At 43.2% G+C, this 13092-nt stretch overlaps 1 protein-coding gene across 2 annotated transcripts in view; it reads right to left on the reverse strand.

Moving 5' to 3' along the window:
* The window catches only part of efr3a (EFR3 homolog A (S. cerevisiae)), a 289424-nt gene that overhangs the window by 84675 nt on the left and 191657 nt on the right, over nucleotides 1–13092 (reverse strand). For both annotated transcript variants that reach the window (XM_041841458.2, XM_041841456.2), the window contains exons 10-12: nucleotides 11878–12013; nucleotides 6396–6566; nucleotides 642–756 (exon numbers count right to left, since the gene is read on the reverse strand). In XM_041841458.2, the coding sequence (XP_041697392.1) occupies nucleotides 642–756; nucleotides 6396–6566; nucleotides 11878–12013 (422 nt within the window). The remainder of the gene's footprint in view (nucleotides 1–641; nucleotides 757–6395; nucleotides 6567–11877; nucleotides 12014–13092) is intronic.

Consider the following 13092-nt stretch of genomic DNA (forward strand, 5'->3'; position numbering starts at 1 on the left):
TACCTAGCAGAGAGCATCAAATAGGGTTGAATGGCGGGAACGCGGTTACCGAGATTTACCACCCAAAACCACTCCCTAATTGTGAAAAACCAGTAAATGATCATTCATTTTATATGAACAGCATGGCATTAAATGATATGCAATGTCTAAATATGGCTTCCCTATGGCCTCTCCACCACCTCATGGGTCTCCCGGTCGCGGCCGGTGGTGAAACAGCCCGGGATCGAACCCAGGTAGCCTTTATGTTTATCTGTCGTGCGAAATGTGCAGTAGCCTATTTTATATATGTATTGGAAAACGGCACACTCATTTGGCCTTTTTGGGGCTTGGATTCAGTAAATGTCGTTAATGTAGGGCTCATAATTTTCTTTAAATATATGGCTCATGAGGCTCAAGAAGCATCAGGTTTAAACTTTCATGCTGATCAAAGCTCTAATCAAATCCAGACATATTTATATGCTTTATAATGCTTCTGGTTTTGGTGGGAAATATCAGGTTACCTGGGAGAAAAGTGAAAATCCCAGGAAAATATTAAACCCTAGTACTAAACCAGTCACCCCTAACTCAGAAAGGAGAACACCTGAGATGAACCTAATGTCCGTGGGAAACCCTGTAGCGTGAAGATAATGAGTGTGACTCACCCAATCTTCACAGTGTCCAAGGTGTGGCAGGGGGTGCCGTACACGGGCACCTTGCCCATGATGAACATCATCACCTCTGCACGCTGGTAGTCTGGCAGGTTGCCACCAAAGAACCCTGGGTGACCATGGGGTAAATTAATGTGTTAGAAAACTTTGTCTGTTCAATTGTCAAATGATGCAATAATCTTTCTTCGGCACGCTAACTTTAAAGGAATGGCGCATACAGAAGCTATTTCCAATCATACTTGAATATCTTCAATGTGAAGAGCATACCAATTCAGATGCATGTAACTATTGTGTCAACATTAAAGCCACCCTCTGCAATTTCAACAGCCTGATCCTGCCATGTGTTTGCTAACCTAAGGGATGTGGCTGTTAAGTTATATACTTCAAAAATGGAAACGTACTAGCGGCAGTAAAATTGGAAATCAAGATATATATATACACATATACATATATATACAGTGGGGAAAAAAAGTATTTAGTCAGCCACCAATTGTGCAAGTTCTCCCACTTAAAAAGATGAGAGAGGCCTGTATTTTTCATCATAGGTACACGTCAACTATGACAGACAAAATGAGGAAAAAAAATCCAGAAAATCACATTGTAGGATTTTTTATGAATTTATTTGCAAATTATGGTGGAAAATAAGTATTTGGTCAATGACAAAAGTTTCTCAATACTTTGTTATATACCCTTTGTTGGCAATGACACAGGTCAAACGTTTTCTGTAAGTCTTCACAAGGTTTTCACACACTATTGCTGGTATTTTGGCCCATTCCTCCATGCAGATCTCCTCTAGAGCAGTGATGTTTTGGGGCTGTCGCTGGGCAACACAGACTTTCAACTCCCTCCAAAGATTTTCTATGGGGTTGAGATCTGGAGACTGGCTAGGCCACTCCAGGACCTTGAAATGCTTCTTACGAAGCCACTCCTTCGTTGCCCGGGCGGTGTGTTTGGGATCATTGTCATGCTGAAAGACCCAGCCACGTTTCATCTTCAATGCCCTTGCTGATGGAAGGAGGTTTTCACTCAAAATCTCACGATACATGGCCCCATTCATTCTTTCCTTTACACGGATCAGTCGTCCTGATCCCTTTGCAGAAAAACAGCCCCAAAGCATGATGTTTCCACCCACATGCTTCACAGTAGGTATTGTGTTCTATGGATGCAACTCAGCATTCTTTGTCCTCCAAACACGACGAGTTGAGTTTTTACCAAAAAGTTCTATTTTGGTTTCATCTGACCATATGACATTCTCCCAATCCTCTTCTGGATCATCCAAATGCACTCTAGCAAACTTCAGACGGGCCTGGACATGTACTGGCTTAACCAGGGGGACACGTCTGGCACTGCAGGATTTGAGTCCCTGGTGGCGTAGTGTGTTACTGATGGTAGGCTTTGTTACTTTGGTCCCAGCTCTCTGCAGGTTATTCACTAGGTCCCCCCGTGTGGTTCTGGGATTTTTGCTCACCGTTCTTGTGATCATTTTGACCCCACGGGGTGAGATCTTGCGTGGAGCCCCAGATCGAGGGAGATTATCAGTGGTCTTGTATGTCTTCCATTTCCTAATAATTGCTCCCACAGTTGATTTCTTCAAACCAAGCTGCTTACCTATTGCAGATTCAGTCTTCCCAGCCTGGTGCAGGTCTACAATTTTGTTTCTGGTGTCCTTTGACAGCTCTTTGGTCTTGGCCATAGTGGAGTTTGGAGTGTGACTGTTTGAGGTTGTGGACAGGTGTCTTTTATACTGATAACAAGTTCAAACAGGTGCCATTAATACAGGTAACGAGTGGAGGACAGAGGAGCCTCTTAAAGAAGAAGTTACAGGTCTGTGAGAGCCAGAAATCTTGCTTGTTTGTAGGTGACCAAATACTTATTTTCCACCATAATTTGCAAATAAATTCATTAAAAATCCTACAATGTGATTTTCTGGAAAAAAAATTCTCAATTTGTCTGTCATAGTTGACGTGTACCTATGATGAAAATTACAGGCCTCTCTCATCTTTTTAAGTGGGAGAACTTGCACAATTGGTAGCTGACTAAATACTTTTTTTCCCCACTGTATATACATGCATACACACACACACACGTATATAAAAAAAAAGTATTTGATCCCCTGCTGATTTTGTACGTTTCCCACTGACAAAGAAATTATCAGTCTATAATTTTAATGGTAGGTGTATTTGAACAGTGAGAGACAAAATAACAACAAAAAAATCCAGAAATACGCATGTCAATAATGTTATAAATTGATTTGCATTTCAATGAGGGAAATAAGTATTTGACTCCCTCTCAATCAGAAAGATTTCTGGCTCCCAGGTGTCTTTTATACAGTTAATGAGCTGAGATTAGGAGCACACTCTTAAAGGGAGTGCTCCTAATCTCAGTTTGTTACCTGTATAAAAGACACCTGTCCACAGAAGCAATCAATCAGATTCCAAACTCTCCACCATGGCCAAGACCAAAGAGCTCTCCAAGGATGTCAGGGACAAGATTGTAGACCTACACAAGGCTGGAATGGGCTACAAAACCATCGCCAAGCAGCTTGGTGAGAAGGTGACAACAGTTGGTGCGATTATTCGCAAATGGAAGAAACACAAAAGAACTGTCAATCTCCCTCGGCCTGGGGCTCCATGCAAGATCTCACCACGTGGAGTTGCAATGATCATGAGAACGGTGAGGAATCAGCCCAGAACTACACGGGAGGATCTTGCCAATGATCTCAAGGCAGCTGGAACCATAGTCACCAAGAAAACAATTGGTAACACAGTACGACGTAAAGGACTGAAATCCTGCAGCGCCCGCAAGGTCCCCCTGCTCAAGAAAGCACATATACAGGGCCGTCTGAAGTTTGCCAATGAACATCAATGATTCAGAGGAGAACTGGGTGAAAGTGTTGTGGTCAGATGAGACCAAAATCGAGCTCTTTGCCATCAACTCAACGTGTTTGGAGGAGGAGGAATGCTGCCTATGACCCCAAGAACCCCATCCCCAACGTCAAACATGGAGGTGGAAACATTATGCTTTGGGAGTGTTTTTCTGCTAAGGGGACAGGACAACTTCATAGCATCAAAGGGACGATGGACGGCGCCATGTACTGTCAAATCTTGGGTGAGAACCTCCTTCCCTCAGCCAGGGCATTGAAAATGGGTCGTGGATGGGTATTCCAGCATGACAATGACCCAAAACACACGGTCAAGGCAACAAAGGAGTGGCTCAAGAAGAAGCACATTAAGGTCCTGGAGTGGCCTAGCCAGTCTCCAGACCTTAATCCCATAGAAAATCTGTGGAGGGAGCTGAAGGTTCGAGTTGCCAAACGTCAGCCTCGAAACCTTAATGACTTGGAGAAGATCTACAAAGAGGAGTGGGACAAAATCCCTCCTGAGATGTGTGCAAACCTGGTGGCCAACTACAAGAAATGTCTGACCTCTGTGATTGCCAACAAGGGTTTTGCCACCAAGTACGAAGTCATGTTTTGCAGAGGGGTCAAATACTTATTTTCCTCATTAAAATGCAAATCAATTTATAACATTTTTGACATGTGTTTTTCTGGATGAAGTTGTTGTTATTCTGTCTCTCACTGTTCAAATAAACCTACCATTAAAATTATAGACTGATCATGTATTTGTCAGTGGGCAAACGTACAAAATCAGCAGGGGATCAAATACTTTTTTCCCCTCACTGTATCCTCCCTCTGCCCTCTCATCCAGACCTGCGGCTCTCTAACCATTTTACAGCTCTGAGCCCCCTGACTTCACCAAGACCATCCAACGAGGTCCTCTGCCGCTCCCCCGTCTTCCCCACTCCACCTCAGCACCCAGCGCAAGCTCCTCTGAATCTGGTCCTGGTTTACTGAGCCAGCCATCCCCTGGATCATCCCCCATAGCATGTCCCACAGGCTCGCAGCGACCCTCTCGTAGTCCTCCAGTGGTTGCTGTTATAGGGAGCTCCATAGTTATGGATGTAGTGGTCGCAGAAGCAAGGACCCACTGCTTTCTTGGAGCCCGTGTTCATGACATAGATCACAAGGTCCCTACTGTAATGAATCAGCTCCCGAATGCTCAGAGCAGTCATTCATGTTGGTACAAACTACAACAATCTTTAAAGCAATTAAAAGATAACTTCAGAGGGGTCACATACAGGCTAAAAGAGACAGACAAGCGGGTTCTAATTTCTAGGCCTCTACCAGCAATACGTCACGGAATGGGACATTTTCGTTCTCTCCTCTGGCTACACTACTGGATTATAATCCCACTGTTCCTCGACGGATTTGGAGTTAATTTACTATTTTTACTTTTGGGAGAGGCCCAAGTTTTATAAGATGGATGGCTTGAATCGAAATAGGGAAGGGGCAAAAGTTATCTTGGCCAACATCGAGGAGGCTCTTATGAAACAGCCCAACCTTTGCTAAGGTAATTCTTCCCATTCCCACTATTTCACACTGTTATCATCGTTCTGCTACAGATAACCATGTTCCCAGGGGTATTGTCAGTAATAATCTTGTGACCATAAAGTTGAATTCCACTGTTTGCTCTGTTACTGTTAGTCCAATTGGGAAGCCCACTGTGGTAAGCTCGTTCAGTGCTAATATTTCAGATACCATAAATATAGAAACACCAGCTGTTTTCAAATCATGTAGAGGGCTTGGACTATTACATATCAATGTGTGAAGTTTGATGTCAAATATGGACCTTCTCGATATCCAGATATTTTGGTTCTCACAGAGACTAGGCTAAATGGCTCGATCCCGGATAAGGAAATTGACATTGATGACTACATCTTTAGGTGTGACAGACTGAAAAAAGGGGGAGGGGTGGTTATGTATGCAAAATCAACTTGTGTCATCATGTTCTCTAAATATCACTAACACCCAACATTTTAGCTTGTGGTTATAGATGGGGCCATAAGCCAAAATATACATTTATCGGTTGCAGGACTTTACTGCGATTAATCTCATTGTCTGAAAGCGTTCAAAATACACTGAAAACATTGTGGTCCTCTGTAGCTCAATTGGTAGAGCATGGCGCTCGTAACGCCAGGGTAGTGGGTTCGATCCCCGGGACCACCCATATGTAAAAACGTATGCACACATGACTGTAAGTCTCTTTGGATAAAAGCGTCTGCTAAATGGCATATTATTATTATCATAAAATTGCCTTGAAACTGAACCTAAACTATACTGAAACTAATTTCACACATAACAGATTAAATAAATGACTGCCACTGACTGGATGTTTTTTGTTTGTAGCACCATTCTCGGTAAACCCTAGACACCGCTGTGTGTGAAAACCGGCGCACCTGACACCGATGATCATACCTGCAAGTTGCTTAGGTCACTCGTCTTGCCCATTCTAATGATTATATAGCTTTATATAGCAAGCCACGGCCACTTGACTCACTGTCTGTAGGAGCCAACAATTTTCGTGAACGGGGTGGTGTACCTAATTCGTATTCTAATTGTACCTATAGTATGACCTTCATAAACACAACCAAATGATTATTTTTGTGCTCATATGAAATGTATTAATTATACTGTTAGAATGTTTCAGTCAGAATGACTGCCCATTAGCTTGAAGGGGGGTCCATCGAGGCCCAGTGGTTCCAGTGTTAACAGTACACGGACACACGAAGTTGGGCATATGAATGTTTTGTAATGTGTTTTGTGTGGACCCGAGAAAGAGTAGCTTTCGTGACTAACAGCTAACGGTGATCCAAATAAACAAATGCAATGGGCATGTTAGGGCAACTAACCGATGGTCTGGATGATTGCGTTCTGGACGATGCGCTCCTCGCTCTCCTTGATCCGTCCGGACGAGGACACGCTGGCGCCGGAGTTCCGTCTGGAGTTCTCACCCAGCTCAAAGTCCACGCTCATCCGCAGGTGCTTGAGCAGGGTGTTGAACACCTCCAGTACCGTGGGGCCTGATGACACACACACACACACACACACAAAAAGGCACACCCACACACACACAAAGTTAGGGACTGCGGTCAACACACCATCTGGTCATCAAAGACTGTTGGATTCTATTATCACATATAAAAGCTTGTAAAACTATACAATCACCAAGGAATACTACACTCCATAGTCTAGCACAGTACAAGAAAACATCACCAGGGTATATAATCCACCATAGTACAGTATACATATGATATAATACATATCATTAGCCTGGTGGAACCAGCCTGATGGCTGCGTTCACCATTTACCAAGTTAAATAGAATGGTGAACGCATCTATCAAGCTGGTTCCACCAGGATAACATATCATATACTGTACACACAGTACAAACATCACCAGTGTATAAGAAAGACCCCATCAAATAGGAAATTAGATGGTGCTATTTCCCATTTATTTAGGGTTGCGTCATATCACAAGATGATGTGGGACGTGGACTAGTCTTGACATTTCACCACTTTTGGGGTCTGAAAACATCTGACCAAGTATTTGATTTTAGACAGATGTTTTTGAGTCAAGAAACATAATGGTCCTAATCCTAAACCTAATGATCCATAGAAAGACAACTTGATTTAAAAATATGACCAGCACTTGCAAATTAAGTATTTAAGAAATTCATCATACTCAGCAGTCAGACTGACTGCTGACGTCAATAACTCAAATGTATACTTTACTTGCGAGTGCTGGCTGTCTTTTTTATTCAAGTCAGATTAATCCTGGGCTACAGCAACCAAGTCTTACTTAAATAATTTGAGCATGTCAGATTTAGCATTTTCCATAGAAGAACAACAACTACTTGGCCGAGTTATGACCCTAAGACAGAGGACGTGACTAGTTGCATCCTTGGCCTGGTACAGCTCCCCTGATTCACTAGGTCATTGGATGTTACACCTCTAATTTCAAATGTCTATATTATTGTATGCCATTTAGCAGACTATTTCTTTCAAAGTGACTTACAGTACAGTGAGCTCACACATACACTGAGTATACAAAACATTAAGAACACCTGCTCTTTCCATGACAGACCGACCGACCAGGTGAAAGCTATGATCCCTTATTGAGGTCACCTGGTAAATCCACATCAATCATTCTAGATGAAGGGGAGGAGACCGGTTAAAGAAGGATTTTTAAGCCTAGTGAGAATTGAGACATGGATTGTGTATGTGTGCCATTCAGAGTGTGAATGGGCAAGAGAAAAGATTTAAGCGCCTTTGAACGGGGTATGGTAGTAGGTGCCAGGTGCACCGATTTGTGTCAAGAACTGCAACGCTGCTGGGTTTTCACGTTCAACAGTTTCCCATGTGTATCGAGAATGGTCCACCAACCAAAGGACATCCAGCCAACTTGACACAACCGTGTGAAGCATTGTAGTCAACATGGGCCAGCATCCCTGTGGAATGCTTTCGACACCTTGTAGAGTCCATGCCCCGACAAATTGAGAGTGTTCTGAGGGCAACAGGGCAGGGTGGGGGGGGTGTCCAACTTAATATTAGGAAGGTGTTCCTAATGTTTGGTATACTCAGTCTATGTGATCCCTGCAGGAATTGAACCCGCAACCTTGGCATTGCTTGTGCCACTCTCCTCCTAACTGGGACACACAGGAGCAGGTAATGATACAAGTAAACCATGCTCAGTTCGCTTCTCAGTGGTTTAAATCAAAATGACTTTCTCATATTATAAAAACAAAATTGTACAGAAAGGACTACAAGCAGTTTATACATTCCATTTTTTGCACTACTAATGTCACTGTACACCCCAATATATCACAGAAAGAATCACAACAGAAAAACTACAAAATACATGTACCATGTAATTGACACACAGTTTAGCACAGGGGTGGAGGAAGTTGGCATAGTAGTTTACACCATTACTTCAAACATCAATATTGTCCTATAGCTACAGTACCACAACAATAGACACCAAATCCAAACTTCCACCAATGCAGTTAAAGATCTACCAAAACCCACCCCATTTACAAACAAGAGCAGGGACTGAACTTGAAAAGGTACAGAGTGTGGCTTTAAGACCAAAGAAAAACAGAGCACACACTGTATGTTATACTGTATCTATGGATTTAAAAACGTGTTTGTCCGAAATATAGCTTGGATGGGTTGAAGTTTGGATGGGATATGGTGTTGATAGAAGTTGCCCATAACCACTGGTCCAGGGCCAGATCCATTTTTTTATAGTCAAGGTTTTGATGTTAGTTAATACGATCACAGATCTGTGGTTAGGGGCACACTTCTACCTCCAGCTATGGAGCCCCCTGCAGCCTGAACATACCTAACCAGAGATTTGGTGTGGATGAGGTTTGGGAGTTTGGGTTAACAGTGTATGCGCTGTTGTATGTATGTTTGTTGGAACGGGTCAGTCCTGTCGAGAGAGCGGTTAATTGGGAGGGCAAAAGAGGGCCAAATAATTGGGTTTAAATAAACATGGGATCAAAGTATCTTCCTCCTCCTAGTCTTCCTCTCCAAACTGAACATCTACTATTAAATCAAGGATAATTAATTCAAAGTGGTGGATAGTATTCTGCCTGCCATCATTACAATAGAAGCACCAAACAAACAACCCCCAAAAGTTAAATGGCTAGCTTGTAGCTATCATACTGATAATACACCCTAAAGCTACATTCTGTGAAAACAGCAAAGTTGAGAGTTGACAGCTTAACCAAGCAGTTGTCGACATCAACAAAATAATAATCGTCAAATCATTCCCTATGCATCAATCTACCCATAGACCCATTCATTGACTATATCTAGATCAGCATTTCTCAAACTTTTTTTGTGCCAAGGCATTCCATTAACTAATAAGCAAGCACCCATTAAGAAAATGACTGTAAATCCACATGGATTGATGAGGAATTGAAAAATGGTTGAGAGGGGAGGCAAAGGGAATGGCAAATAAGTCTGGCTGCACAGCCATTTGGAAAACGTACTGTACAAAAATTAACTACACTAAAGAATTATAGTAAAAAGCTTTGGAACACTTTAAATGAATGGGGATCCGTAATAACCACAAATAGCCTTCTTCCTCTGGGGACAGCTTGGGAAAAAAGAAAATGGAGAATCGTTTTTATTAAAAACACAAATTTTTGTATGCATTTTCCCTATGATATCTCATAACACATATAATGGTTTAAGATAGTTTGATGGTCCATGTTATTACTATTTGATGTCTTTTTTAGGATCAGCTGGGGGCGGCAGGCAGCCTAGCGGTTAGAGAGGCGAGCCAGCAACCGGAGAGGTGCCAGTTCGAATCCCGGGTCTGATGGGAAAAAATCTGGTGGGAAGTCAGCTGGCAACTGGAGGGTGGCTGGTATCAAATTCTAGATGCCATTGCCTGCCGTTGTGCCCTTGAGCATTTAACCCCCACAACAACAGCTCGCCGGGCCCCAGTCTGGCAGACCCCCAGACCCCCGCACCTCTCTAAAATCTTTTGGAGTGGTTGGGTTAAAAGAGGAAGTCAAATTTCAGTTGGCCCTTGCGTGCAATTGACCAATAAAGTGATCTTAATCAGAAACAAAAATGTAAAAAAATAAATATAATGAAACTTAAGAATTTACACTTGCTGCCATTATTTCAATACATATAAATAACACACATTAGTATTCAGACCCCTTGACTTTTTCAAAATGTTGTTATGTTACAGCCTTATTCTAAAATTGATTAAATTGTTTTTACCATCAATGTACACAAAATACCCCATAATGACAAAGCAAAAACAGATTTTTAGACATTTTTTGCTAATTTTATAAAAAATAAATAAATAAATCCACATTTACATAAGTATTCAGACCCTTTACTCAGTACTTTCTTGAAGCACCTTTGGCAGCGATTACATCATTGAGTCTTCTTGGGTATGACACTACAAGCTTGGCACACCTGTATTTGGGGAGGTTCTCCCATTCTTCTCTGCGTTGCTGCACAGCTATTTTCAGGTCTCTCCAGAGATGTTCGATCGGGTACAAGTCCAGGCTCTGGCTGGGCCACTCAAGGACATTTAGAGACTTGTCCCAAAGCCACTCCTGCGTTGTCTTGGCTGTGTGCTTAGGGTCGTTGTCCTGTTGGAATCTGATTGGTGGAGTGCTGCAGAGATGGTTGTCCTTCTGGAAGGTTCTACTATGTCCACAGAGGAACTCTGGAGCTCTGTCAGAGTGACCATTGGGTTATTGGTCATCTCCCTGACCAAGGCCCTTCTCCCGCGATTGCTCAGTTTGGCTGGGCGGCCAGCTCTAGGAAGAGTCTTGGTGGTTCCAAACTTTTTCCATTTAAGAATGATTGAGGCCACTGTGTTTCTGGGGACCTTCAATGCTGCAGACATTTTTTGGCACCCTTCCACAGATCTGTGCCTTGACACAATCCTGTCTCTGAGCTCTACGGACAATTCCTTCGACCTCATGGCTTGGTTTTTGCTCTGACATGCACTGTCAACTGTGGGACCTTATATAGACAGGTGTTTGCCTTACCAAATCATGTTCAATCAATTGAATTTACAACAGGTGGACTCCAATCAAGTTGTAGAAACATCTCAAGGATGATCAATGGAAACAGGATGCACCTGAGCAAAATTTTGAGTCTCATAGCAAAGGGTCTGAATACATATGTAAATAAAGTATGTTATTGTTAATACATTTGCAGACATTTCTAAAACTCTTTTTTTCGCTTTGTCATCATGGGGTATTGTGTGTAGATTGCTGAGGATTTTTTATATTTTTTATCAATTTTAGAATAAGGCTGTAACGTAACAAAATGTGGAAAAGTCAAGGGGTCTGAGTACTTTCCGAAGGCATTGTACGTAAATAACCTCGGTTCAATGAACTAAGATGCGTATTCAGTGGATTGAGACAAATCCTGTGCAATCAGTAGGACTTTGTCATGAGGGATATGCCGAGGACTGGCAGGCATTCCTCCGCAGACCTGGGTTTGAGAAAGGCTGATCTAGATGACTCAAGTAATTGCAAGAAACATTTCACCGTGAGCCATCAATCTGCCATGTCAACAGCCTGATCCTCAGCTGTTTATTATCAGTTATACCATATCCATCTCTCTACCAATCTACCTATCCATCCATAGAGCCTATGTATCTATGTGACTCATCTGACAGACTACATCGTGAGTGAGTCCCAAATGGCACCCTGTTCCCTATATAGTGCACTAATTTTGACCAGAACCCTATGGGCCCTGTCAAAAGTAATGCACTGCAAATGGAATAGGGTGCCATTTTGGACGTAACCTGTTGTGAGTCACTAGAGGCACTTCCCAAGCCAACTCACCGACAGAGCCTTTGGCTGCTATGGCGACCGTCTCCAGGAGGACCTGCACGATGCCGGCCCTCATGCGGGGGGTGTTCTTGTTGTGCGTGTCCAGGTGGCCCAGGACCTGCTGGATGACGTGGTGGGAGTGTTGGGCCTGGGAAAGACAGCAGGAGACGAAGATATAAATACTTTATTGTCGACACAGAGTTTGGAAGCTAGGGTTAGCTGCTGCAGCACTCCTGGAGCAGATTGAGAGGTTAATGCCCTGCTCACGGGCACAATGGCAAGAAAGGCAGGGGTGAGGTTTGGGAGGGTTGGGGGAGCAGTCAGTCTAATCTGTTGAGCTAGAGTTCAACACAATAAACACATTTACCTTTATGAACACTTGTATTTCATTTGTCCTTTTTTATTTCCCCGTTTTCAAACACAAACAATCAGCAACAATCAATGTCCACACTACATCCAAAAATGGACAGGTGGATGGACGAACAGACATACCATTTCACTCACAGAGACAAAGGCGCTGGGATGTTCTCTCCTGCTATTGAGTGGACAGACAGGTGGACGGACAGATGCACAAAGACAGATGGACATGCAAAGACACACAGACAAAGACCGACAGAGACAAAAACAAAGACAGGTGGACAGACAGGCGGACAGACAGACAGGCAAATAGACAGATCCTCTGTAGCTCAGCTGGGTAGAGCATGGCGCTTGCAACGCCAGAATTGTGGGTTTGATTCCCGGGACCACCCATACGTAAAATATATGCAGACGTGATTTAGTCACTTTGGATAAAAGAGTCTGCTAAACGGCATATATATTTTATTATATTATTACAGACGTATGGAAAGTTTATCTTGCTGACAGACATACAGATACACAGTTTCTCTCTCAGACAGACAAAGACAGACCAGACACTGTCACTCTCGCCAAGACACTAAAACCCAGACTAGGATTAGGGCTGACCCCGAGTGCTGCTCAAACAAAGCTCTTAAAACACACGACACACCTCGGCTCGAGCCCCATCGATCGTCTCTTATCTGGCAGAGCCACCTAGGGTCACCTGGGGACTCCGGGCTGGCCGGCCAATTAAAAGAACAACAGAAAGAGATTGAAAAGGAGAGGAGCCAGACACATCTGAGGGGCAGTGAGACGTCAAGGGGTGTCCCTTGGGTTAGACGGGGATAGACTGTAGTGTCTCTGTCTGTGAGTGAGTGATGAGTGAGTGAG

This window comes from Coregonus clupeaformis, unplaced genomic scaffold (genome assembly GCF_020615455.1).
Source record: "Coregonus clupeaformis isolate EN_2021a unplaced genomic scaffold, ASM2061545v1 scaf0021, whole genome shotgun sequence".
NCBI lineage: Eukaryota > Metazoa > Chordata > Actinopteri > Salmoniformes > Salmonidae > Coregonus > Coregonus clupeaformis.